The sequence below is a fragment of the Amphiprion ocellaris genome, chromosome 12, assembly GCF_022539595.1.
Source record: "Amphiprion ocellaris isolate individual 3 ecotype Okinawa chromosome 12, ASM2253959v1, whole genome shotgun sequence".
In the NCBI taxonomy this organism is placed as follows: domain Eukaryota; kingdom Metazoa; phylum Chordata; class Actinopteri; family Pomacentridae; genus Amphiprion; species Amphiprion ocellaris.
This window is the reverse complement of record NC_072777.1, coordinates 1,531,380-1,543,579: the sequence shown is the minus strand read 5'-3', so window position 1 is coordinate 1,543,579 and position 12,200 is coordinate 1,531,380. Positions and strand designations below refer to the sequence as shown.

The 12,200-nt window shown below is 35.3% G+C and overlaps 1 protein-coding gene across 1 annotated transcript in view; it reads left to right on the top strand.

Annotated features, from left to right (window-relative positions):
- nbas (NBAS subunit of NRZ tethering complex) overlaps window positions 1–12,200 on the top strand; it is a 202,701-nt gene that overhangs the window by 93,112 nt on the left and 97,389 nt on the right. Inside the window, exons 27-31 of the mRNA XM_055016167.1 lie at window positions 1,990–2,112; window positions 3,303–3,405; window positions 3,506–3,583; window positions 3,776–3,930; window positions 8,545–8,657. Coding sequence (XP_054872142.1) covers window positions 1,990–2,112; window positions 3,303–3,405; window positions 3,506–3,583; window positions 3,776–3,930; window positions 8,545–8,657 — 572 coding nt within the window. The remainder of the gene's footprint in view (window positions 1–1,989; window positions 2,113–3,302; window positions 3,406–3,505; window positions 3,584–3,775; window positions 3,931–8,544; window positions 8,658–12,200) is intronic.

The window sequence follows — 12,200 nt, the reverse complement described above, 5'->3', positions numbered from 1 at the left end:
TTGGTCATATTTTAAAAGGTCCAAACCCACCTCACCAAAACACGTTTAATAAACATGAACTTCCAGGTAGCATCTATAAAAAGCTGCAGATTCTGAATGTTTCTGTTCAGACTCTGTTTCCTTCTGGATGCTGCAGCTTCTCTAGAAATCAAAGAATCTCTGAGCGTTTAAAACACCTCCAGCAGGTAAAATAACATAAAATAACACTGAGGAGGAGGATGATGAGGAAGGCCTGGAGGGATGAAGATGAAGATGAAGCAGCATTGTGTCCTTTCCAGCCTCATATTTAGACAAACTCACCTCAGGGAGAGAGAAGAGAAAAAAAGAACAACATCCATCATAAAGCAGGAAGAAAAGAGGAAAACACACTGTAGAAATACAACCTGTTAAAACACAATTTGTCAAAATATATATACAGAAAAACACACTATAAAAGTACAACCTGTAAAAATACATCCAGAAAAAACACACTGTAAAAATATGTACTGTAAAAACACACTATAAAATACATCTTGTAGAAATACAATCTGTAAAAACACACTATAAACATACTTCCTGTAAAAATACAACCTCTTTATTTTGTGTTTTTAGCTGCAGCTGCTTTTAAATCCACTGCTGAGTTTAACCGTCTGAACAGGAAGAAAAAAACACTACGACGCCGTTTATCAGCCAGAAACTGTAATCTGGCTCGTTAGATATCGTTGTTGGAAGTTGTTGGAGATCCATCCAGCTGACGGAGAAACATCTACAGATGATGAGCAGAGTAGAGAGGAAAAGACTGGAAACATGGAAACAGTTAAATATCTGTAGGATGAGGAGACAAAATGACCACAAAGAGACACAAAATGACAAAAATGATACACAAAATGATCAAAAACAGACACAAATTGATATAAATGAGACGCAAAATCTCAAAAAGTAAAAAGAGACACAAAATGCCAAAATTGAGGTACAGAACAACAAAAAACACACAGAAAGCAAGAAAAGCAAAACAAAAAAGGAGACAAATGAGACACAAAGACAAAAAGAGAAAACTACACAAAATGACAAAAAGTACAGTGAAAATGACGAGACTCAAAATAACAAAATGGGTACAAAACAACACAAAATATCAAAACGAGACACGTGTCAAAGATGAGACAAAATGACAAAAGAGATACAAAACTACACAAAAAGACAAAAATGGAGACACAAGATTACAAATAAGAAAAACAAATGGCAAAAAATGACAAAAAAGACAAAAAAGAGACACAAAACTACAGAAAATGACAAAAAATAAAATGAAAATCTGTTAACCCTCCTGTTGTCCTCATTTACAGGCTCCAAAAAATAGTTTCCTTGTCTGAAAAAAATGCAAAAATTCAGCAAAAAATTCCCCAAATTTCTGAATATTTGTAAAACCTTCAGGAAGAAAATTACATTAATTCCTTAAAAGTTTCCCTTAAAAGTTCTTTTTTTTTAAAAAAAATCCTCCAAGTTTGGCAAGAAAATTCTTGTAAATATTTTCAAAAAATGAGTAAAAATCTTCCAAAAAATCCTAAAAATATCTAAAGTGATTCCATATATATCAGTAAAACTTCTAATATTTTCTTTAAGAACATTCACATAAAAATCTACCAAAATCCAGTGAAATTCACTGGATTTTGGTTGATTTTTTTTGTGTGTGAATGTTCTTGAGAAACATTTTCAACATTTCTTTTTTCCCACCAAAATATGTTCAAAGATTTCCCAAAAATGTTGAAAATGTGGACATCAGAAGTTTCACTGTGAAAATAAATTTTTTTCCCACATTTTTAAACTTTAAATCGGGTCAATTTTGTCCCGCAGGACGACACGAGACACGAAATGACAAAAAGAGAAACAAAATGAAACCAGTGAACGGAGGAGCAAGTAGTCTGGAGTTTAGAGAGTTAATAATAACTGATCAGACGTGTGATTCTCCTCGTGATTGTGTGTCTTCATATGTTTGTGTGTCTTGCTGTTCTTCAGTGTGTCTGAGGTTCTGGAGAAGCACGGCCTCCAGAAGCCCATCTCCTACGTTCAGACCAGTCAGACCAGTGAAGAAGAAGCTCATCAGCTGATGGTCAAACTGTGTCGACACACCGGACGGAAGTAAGAACCACCAGCTTTTGTTTTTTTTTTAAGTAATTTTGAACTCATTTGTTCATATTTTAAAACAGTTTTCGCCAAAAACCCACCTTGTACGGCGTTTGAGTCATTTTATTTAAGTTTAAAGTCATTTAAAATTATTTTCATGTTTGTGTATTTTACATCATTTTGGGTGTATTTTACATCATTTTGGGTGTATTTTACGTCATTTTGGGTGTATTTTACATCATTTTCTGCAAATTTGGCCATTTTGAACAATTTTAAAGTAATTTTATTTAAGTTTCAAGTTATTTTACACATTTTTTTGTAATTTTGGACCAAATTTGAAGAAACTTTTGGGAGTCATTTTGGATCATGTCTGTGTTCTTTTGGGACTTTTTGCCATTTTGGACAATTTTTAAGTAATTCGGCACATGTTTAGAGTCATTTTGTTTAAGTTTTGAGCCATTTTGGACACATTTGGAAATATTTTAAGTCAAATTGGGCATTTTTTTTTTTTTGCCATGTTTGAGAAATTTTGCCATTTTGAACACTGAGTCATTTTGTGTAGGTTTTGAACCATTTTGGAGAAATCTTAAATCATTTTACACATTTTTGGGGTAATTTTTGGCCAAATTCAAGGTAAAATTTTACGTCATTTTGGATCATTTCGGCATCCTTCTCGAGAATTTTTTCTGATTTCATTAGTATGTACTACATGCTAACTGTAGTATAATTAAATTACTACGTACTATGTAGTAATTTAATTTAATTTTGTTTAGTTTCAAGCTATTTTGGAGACATTTTGAGTCATTTTTTACAGTTTTGAATCATTTGTGATTTTTTTTTCTAAATTTGGACAAATTTGAATAATTTCTGACTTTTTTTTGCCATTCTTGAATCATTTGTGATTTTTCTGAACAGTTTTTTAATCAAAGGTAGAGAATGTAAAGTTTTCATGACTCATAAAGACAACAAAAAATAAACACAATAGAAGTCCATAATCTTAGACTGACGGGCATGAAAAGGGTTTTGCTGCATTTTGGAGATTTCATCCAGATTACAACTGATGATACGGATTTTATTTGCTTTGGATTTGATTTTTTCAAGCCTAATACTCATTTTGTTGCTGAAATGGTGATAAAGTGATGTTGTAAAGACCTTCAGAACAGGAACCCACTGATTTCTGAACCTCTGTGCTGCTGTTTGTCCAGAAACCCTCCAGTGAGTGAGTCGGTGTGGAGAGGACTTCTCCAGGATCTACTGGACATGCAGCAGAACGTCTACAGCTGTCTGAAGCCAGAGACCTGCCACCAGGTTAAAACACTTTAGAGAACTTTATTCTAATGGAACATGTGAAATGTAGAACCTAAACCAGGTCCAGACCCTGCTGAATGTGAACTGTGTTCTGGTCCAGGTCTTCGTCCAGTCCCTGCTCTGCTCCAGCCGCCTGGAGAACGTCCGACTGGCCGGTCAGCTGATGCACTGCTCCAAGGTTCGTTAATGAGACTGAACACATCTTGAGTCATTTTGTTTTGATTTTAAGTCATTTTGAGCTGAAGAGTTAGCATGACTTCCAGGAAGCGCTCTTTTTGAACATAAAACCGTATGAAGACATTGCTGTGGATCCCAGAACTGACTTTAAAAACCTGTAAATGTGTATAATTAGTGTTTTCTTGTCTTTAAGGTGAGTCAGGACGTCCCGGTGAGTCTGTCTTTCCGAGGTAAAGGTTACGCCCTGAAGGTTTCCTACGACAGCAGCGTGGAGTTGGTTCTAGATGCTGCCAGAGAATATTTCAACTCGTCCACGGCTCTGACGGACTCCTGCATGGACCTGGCCAGGTGAGCAGCTTCAGTTAGATCGGCTTTAATGTCGAGTAGATATAAAGGTTCACATGTCAAACCACCACATAGAGGAGTCTAGACCTGTTTGCTTCGGAGTGTTTTCATGTGATCAATGGTTGAGTCATTTTGGACATTTTGTTGAGTCGTTTCTGACAATTGTTGAGTTATTTTGGTCACAGTTCTTTATCATTTTCGGCATGTTTAGAGTGAATTCAAAGTCATTCTGCATAGTTCTTGGGTCTTTTTGGAACATTTTTCAGTCATTTTTGACTGTTTCAAGACATTTTTACATGTTTTTTTGTCATTTGGGACATTTTTTGAGTCCTTCTTGATACGTTTTGAGTCATTTTGGACAATGTTTCTGACTTTTTGTTGTCATTTTTTACAACTGTTGAGTTATGTTGGACAAAATTGACATTTTGGGCGTGTTTTAGGTACAATTCCATGATTATTTTAGTCATTTTTGACAGTTTTAGTCATTTTGACATGTTTGTTGTCATTTTGGGCAGTTTTTGAGTTGTTTTTGATACGTTTTGAGGAATTGTGGACATTTTTTGTATGATTTTAGATATATTTTCAATAGTTTTGAATGTTTTCGTGTCATTTTTGACAATTGAGTTATTTTGGACATAATTCTTTGTCATTTCGGGCATGTCTAGAGTGAATTTGCATGGATTTAAAGCCATTGTGGATCAATTTTGTGTCATTCTGCACAATTGTTGAGTCATTTTGGAAAACTTGTCAGTCGTTTTTAACCATTTTAAGCAATTTTTACTTCTTTTGTCATTTTGGAAATTTTTTCACTAAGTGTTGAGTCATTATGAATTTTTTTGTTGTAAATTCTGGACATTTTGTGTGTGTTTTTGTCATTTTAAATAGGTTTTGAGATGATTTTTGGACGTTTTTGTGTAATTTTTGACAGTTTTTGAGCTATTTTGACAGTTTTAAGCCAACATGAGTGTGTTTTTTGTCACTTTGGGCGTGTTTCGAGTCATTATGAGTATTTCTTCAAGGATTTCATGTCATTTTGGACAAGTTTTTGACTACTTTAAAGAAGTTTAGTTTGAAATGTCGACCTTTGTTTGTTTACTTCATGCTCGTCTGGTCGACCAGCAGCTAAATAGCGGCGTCTGCTTTTATTTGGTGTGTTTAAAGTGTTGGTTCTATGGGAGCTCGGTTGGGGGCTGCCGGGTTCTAACCCAGTGGGTTGTAACCCTCTGTCTGGTCCTGGTGGGGAAGTGGGGCAGTAATTGGGTCGTTCTTCATTTCCAGTAACGAACGGCGAGGCCCCCCTCCACTCAGCCGGACAGCATCATCCATTGTGACTGTCCCACTGAGAGTCTGAATTAATAATCCATTTACATCTAAAATAGCTGCTCCACAGACACACAAACACTGGGACGGACTCACAACCTGATGGAGGGGAGAGTTTACACAAGGACGAATAAACTCCTAAAATAACCGGGGATCCCCTCCTGATGTTAGCTCTGATAGGAAAACTGAGGAAACAGGTCCACAAACTCAGTCTTTTCAGTCATTTTCGACCGTTTTAAGCCATTTTTCATGTTTTATTTTGTCATTTTGGCCATTTTTTTGAGTCTTTCTTGATAAATTTTGAGTCATTTTATACAGTCTTGGTGACATTTCATTGTAATTTTTGACAACAGTTGAGTTATGTTGGACATAGTTGACATTTTGGGTGTGTTTTAGGTACATTTATGAATGAATTTTTAGGGTTTTTTTGTCACTTTTCTTGTCATTTTGGACACATTTTGAGTAAATTTGATGGAGTTGTAAGTAATTCTGGACAAATTTTGACCCATTTTGCACAATTCTTGAGTGTTTTTGTACCACTTTTCAGTCATTTTTGACCCTTTTAAGACATTTTTACATATCTTTTGTCATTTTGGTCACTTTTGAGTCCCTGATAAGTTTTGAGTCATTTGGGGTAAATATGTGTCATTTTGGACAATGTTTGTGTGATTCTAGATATATTCTCAGTTGTTTTGGACATTTTATTATAACTTTTGACAACTCTTGAGTTATGTTGGACATAAGTTGACATTTTTGACCATTTTAAGCCATTTTCACATGTTTTGTTTGTCATTTTGGCCATTTTTTGAGTCCTTCTCGATACATTTTGAATCATTTTAGACAGTGTTCGCCATATTTTGAGTTCTGTTGGACATAGTTGACATTTTGGACGTGCTTTAGGTACATCTACATACATTTTCTTGTCATTTTGGACAGTTTTTGAGTCATTTTCACTTAGTTTTGAGTCCTTTTGGATTTTTATTTGGGTGATTTTAGATATCTTTTGAGTTGTTTTGGACATTCTGTTGTCATTTTTGACAATAGTTGAGTCATTTTGGACATAGTTCTTTGTCATTTTAGACACATTTTGAGTAAATTTGATTGAAATTTAAGTAATTCTGGACAAATTTGGACTCATTTTGCACAAGTCTTGAGAGTTTTTGTACCGCTTTTCAGTCTTTTTTGACCATTTAAAGTCATTTTGACCTGTTATTTGCCATTTTGAGCAGTTTAGGGGTCTTTTTTAATAGGTTTCAAGTCAGTTTGGACAGTATTTTTTGTCCTTTTTGATAAGTTTTCAAGTTATTTGAGTCAAATATTTGTCATTTTGGACAGGTTTTTTTGTTATTTTGGTCAATTCTTGAGTCTTTTGGACAGTCTTTTAGTCATTTCTTCATGTCTGTCCTCTAGAGGAGCTCACCTCTTCAGATTTAGTCGGAGCCTCTGCAGAAATAATTGTTAGAAGAAGGTGTTGACGCTCCTGTGTGAGTTTAAAACCAAGGAGCTCGTCTACATTTCAGCTCAAACACTCGGCGGCTGCAGATCCTTGACGGCACGTCGAGCACATAATCACCGTCCACGGCATCTCATCAGCGCCAGGACGAACCTCTCAGAGCTCCGTCGAGTGTTTTTTAGAGATGTGGATTCAGAGACTCCCAAGGACTCGTCCTGGTCTGACGTCAGATCTGCTCTCTAAGCTGCTGTTTCATCGGAGCTTTACGCCGTTTGTAAATTAATTAGTTTGCTGCTGCAGCTCGGTTACATGTCGGCCGCCTAATCCTATTAAGGGTAATGATGAGGACGCTTTGTGAGGAAACTCCCTGTTGTTGAGACGCTTAATTAGTCTAGACTCTGTAAATAAATCCATGAGAGGAACTCCAACGTGTTTCTGGTCAAACTTCAGCCTCGATTATCAGAAATTAGTGAAGGACATTTAGTCCTTCCTGCAGATTAAACCCACAGAGTTGTTATTTTACTGCAGATTAATTTCCTCTTTTAGAAAACTTCAACTAGTTTGTAGATTCTGACTTTTTCTGAAGGAGACCGGCAGCTTTGAAAGTCATGTTTTTTTTTTTTTTAAAATCACACAATTTAGCCATTTTTACATGTTTTTGGGTGATTTTAGAGTCATTTTTGATTAGATTAAAATAATTGTAGTTATTTTTCAAGTCGTTTTTGACACATTTTAAGTCATTTTGACTTTTTTTTGGCATTTGGGAAATTTTTAAGATATTTTGACGTCGTGTTTGATGAGTTTCAAGTAATTTTGACATGTTTTTTTGGCATTTTGGGCATTTTTAATAAGTTTCATATAATTCTGGAAATTTTTTAAGCCATTTTGCATGTTTTTGGGGGGTTTTGGGAAGTTTTGGGCATAATTTTTGTGAGGTTACAAGTCATTTTGGACAATTTTTTTAAGATAAGATAAGATAAAGTTCTTTATTTCTCCCCACGCCAGGGGAAATTTACTCCATTTTACATGTTTTTGGGCAGTTTCAGGATCATTTTTGGTAGTTTTAAGTCATTTTGGACATTGTTAAAGTCATTTTGACATATTTTTGGCATAATTTTTGGGCAATTTGTTGTCATTTTTGAAACTTGAGTTATTTTGGACATCGTTCTTATTTTAGGTAAATCTGCATAAATTTTAATTCACTTTGGAGTCTTTTTGGACAAATTTTGACGTGTTTTTTGTCATTTTGGGCAGGTTTGGAATCATTTTTGATGAGTTTCAAGTCATTTTGGACACATTTCAAGTCATTTTGACATGTTTTTTGTATTTTGGGCATCATTTTTAATAAGTTTCAAATAATTTTGGACAATTTTTCTGAGTTTTTTATGTTTTTTGGGATAATTTTTGATAAGTTTCAAGTCATTTTAGACAATTTATAGTCATTTAGATGAATTTTGGCAATTTTTTAATCATTGTTGATAAGTTTCAAGTCATTTTAGACACATTTTAAATCATTTTTAAATTTTTTTGGGTCATTTTGAGCAGTTTTGTGATAATTTTGATAAATTTCAAGTCATTACTGAGTTCTAATCTCTTTATTGTCATTTTCTGTCTCTTTTACTGAGTTTTAATCTCTTTCTTGTCATTTTCTGTCTCTTTTAGTTGGTTCTAATCTCATTCTGGTCATTTTCTGTCTCTTTTACTGAGTTTTAATCTCTTTCTTGTCATTTTCTGTCTCTTTGCAGCCGTGTTTTACATGACAGTGATGCTTTTGTGTGTCTACCAGGTGGTTTTATGTCTGTTTTCATTAAATTCTCGTCTGTTTTGTGTCTCGTCTCCTTCAGAACTTGTCTCCAGCTGATCACCGACTGTCCTCCGGCCATCCAGGAGGAACTGGACCTGATCAGCGCTCTCAGTCAGCTTCATGACTTCAGCGTCAACATCCTGCCGCTGCAAGGTGCCGAATTCAAATATCTGCTTTTTTTCCTGAAGACTTGTTCATTAAACCTTCTAGAAACCATAAATGTTGAGCATTTAAAGCCCCATCAGGTCATCCAGCCTCCACAGGTCACATCTCCTCTCCTCTATATCTAAATATGTGGTTATTTATGGATTAAATGTTGAACATTGTGTTAGTTTCTGCATCTTCACTGAATTTAACAACTATTTTCATCACTTTCTCAGCAACACACGGAGCCCATGTAGATAAAACCACCTAATTTCCTGTAAAACTAATGTTAAAGCGCCTTTTTTTTTTTACTGTCTTTAATTAGTTTTTGGTCTCTCAGCTGGTCTGAGTCGACTCCAAGCTAACTGACATCAAGTAAAACTGATAAAGCAACAAAAAAAGAGACAAAAAGACACTCAAAACAACGACAAATTGGTAATAAAATGAGTTCAACAAAGACAAAAATGCAAAATCAACCAGATAGAGGCGGAAAATGAACACAAACAGACACAAAGACACAATGAGTGTTAAAAAAGACACAAATCAGCCAAATTTCAAGTCATTTTGGATAATTTTCAAGTCATTTTGACATGTTTTTGGCCATTTTGAGATCATTTTGATGAGTTGCAAGTAGTTTTGGACAATTTTTTTATGATTTTGACATATTTTTTGATATCTTTGACAGGTTTGGGATCATTTTTAGTAAGTTTCAAGTCATTTTGGACATTTTTTGTCAAAAACAGTGACAAAATGCCAACAAAATGAGACTACAAAGATGCAAAATCAACCACAGAGACAGAACATGAACACAAACAGTTGCAAAGACCCGCAATAAGAATTTTTTAAAAAGACATAAATCAACCAAATTTTAAATGATTTGACATGTTTATTGGTCATTTTGGGCAGTTTTGGCATAATTTTTGAGAGGTTTTAAGGCATATTGGACATATTACTTTTTCGTCACGTTGACGTTTTTTGGCATTTTGGGATCATTTTTGGTAAGTTTCAAGTCAATTTGGACAGTTTTACAGTCTTTTTGACATGTTTTTGGGTCATTTAGGGCATTTTTGGGATCATTTTAGTTAGGTCTCAAGTCATTTTGGACGTTTTTTGTCAAAAACACCAGAATGCCAACAAAACGAGACCGACAACCATAAAGATGCAAAATCAACCACAGAGAGACAGAAAATGAACACAAATAGTGAGAGTTAAAAAATACATAAATCGACCGCAAAGAGAGAGAAAAAGACACAAAATAAACACGAACAGATGTTATTTCAGTGGAAACAGAGATAAAAACCACCTCTTAGACTCACTAGAAGCAGCTAAACCGTCAACATTCTGATATCAAATACTGTATTCCTGATTTTCTTAGTTGTAGAATTCATTCATTAAACCTCCTGTAAATGAACCCTGAGCCCCTTCAGCTCCTCCAGCCTCCTTATGTCCCGTCTTCCTGCCTCTACATCTAAACATGTGGTTATTTATGGATCAGCTGTTGAGCAAACAACATCTGCCTGATGGCCTCATTAGCTCCTTCTCAGCTCCACATCCTTCTGTTGTTTCTGCTGCAGCCACTGATCTGTATTCACCTCCAGCCTCCCTCCATCTTCCTGCAGCTCAAGGAAGCCTCACCTCTGCACCGAGGTGTTGTTTGCCCCCGAGGCTCCGCTCTTTGCCCTGTTTGCCCCCATCAAACTGAGACGGAGAGCCTTAAACTGCCAGATCTCGCTCCTCCTGCTTTCTCTATTCACATCACTCCTTCTGGCTTCTCGCTCTCAGGGAGATTTCTGCTCTCGTCTTACTTTTCCTGGAAAGTGCAAAAAAAACAGAAAGCCCAGGAAAGAAAAGCTGAAAGAAAAGAGTGAAGAAAAAAGAAGTATACTCCCGTTATTACCCGATTTTACATCAACGTATCAAGACTCAAAACTGCAAGAAGGAGACATAAAACAACAAAAATGACAGTCAAAACTACAACAGCAAGAAACTAAATTACAAAAATAAGACCCACAGTTGAATAACAAGATGCAGGATAACAAAAACAAGACACAAAACTGCAAAAGTGTGACAGAAAATGACAAAAATGAGATATTAAATAACAAAAATAAGACAAAAAATGGCACAAACAAGACTCAAAACTGCAAGAACAAGACACGAAACAAGAAAAATGAGACTAAAAAGTACAAAAACAAGAAAGTAAATCACAAAAACTGAGAAAAAATGAAAAAAAACAAGACGCTGAACTGCAAAAATGATACTCTAAACAACAAAAATAAGATTCAGGACTACAAATATGACACTCAAAACACAAAAACAAGAAATTAAATTAGCTACTAGATAAGAGACAAAACAACAAAGATAAGACACTATACTGCAAAAAAAGAGACTCAAAGCCGCAAAAACATGACAAAGCAACAAAAACAAGAAACTGAATAAGCCTCAAAACGAGAAAAAAAACGAGAGTATTAAATAACAAAAGCTGGACCAAAAAAAAGAAAAAACAAGACCAAAAACTGCAAAAATTAGATTCAAAACTGCAAAAACAAGACAAAATGACAAAAGCAAGAAAATATATTGCAAAAAGAAGACACAAAATGACAAAAATTAGAAAAAAATACGACAAAAACAAGACTAAAAATTGCAAAATGAGACATAAAAAAAACAAAAATTAGACTCAAAACTACAAAAATGAGACACAAAACCACAAAATCAAGACCCAAAACTACAAAATCAAGATCCAAAACTACAAAAACAAGACTCAAAACTACAAAAACAAGACCCAAAGCTACAAAAATGAGACTCAAAACTACAAAAACAGGACTCAAAACTACAAAATCAAGACTCAAAACTACAAAAACAAGACTCAAAACTACAAAAATGAGACACAAACTACCTTCTGAACCTTGAAAGTACAAGCAGCAGATCCTAAAGACGAAACTGTGATAAAGAATGAACTAAAAGCAGTAAACTCCATTCACTGGCTGGTGTTCTCTCTGGTTTCTCCTGTTGGAGGTCACTCGGATGCTGTACCTCAGTAATAAACCACATTATTTCCCGTTAAGTCGTGCAGATAAACACAGTTCAGCTTCAGGTAATCCTCCTCTGCAGCCCGAGGCGAAGCTTCACACCAGCAGCTCCCCTGAATTCCCTCCAGGCTTCGCCCAAAGTGCTGCCGAGCCTGAAAGACGCTCAGCAGGGCATCGACAACCCAAATGCAGGTTCTCACGTTTGGAGGGTCTGATCTGGAGTCAGCAAAAGTTTCAGTCCCGCACCCAACCGGCGGTTCGTTAACGAGGGAGGAAAGTTTCTGGTGACTTTAACGCAGAATTTTGATCTATTTCTGCTGGAAAAAAAAGAGACACAGTGAACACAAAACGACAAAAATGAGACATAAAACGGCAAAAATGACAACATAAAATGACAAAAATGAGACATAAAATGGCAAAATGAGACAAAAAATTGCAAAAATGAGACACAAAATGACAAAAACAAGACAAACCAGACAAAAACGAGACACAAAATGATAAACATGAGACACAAAATGACAAAAAC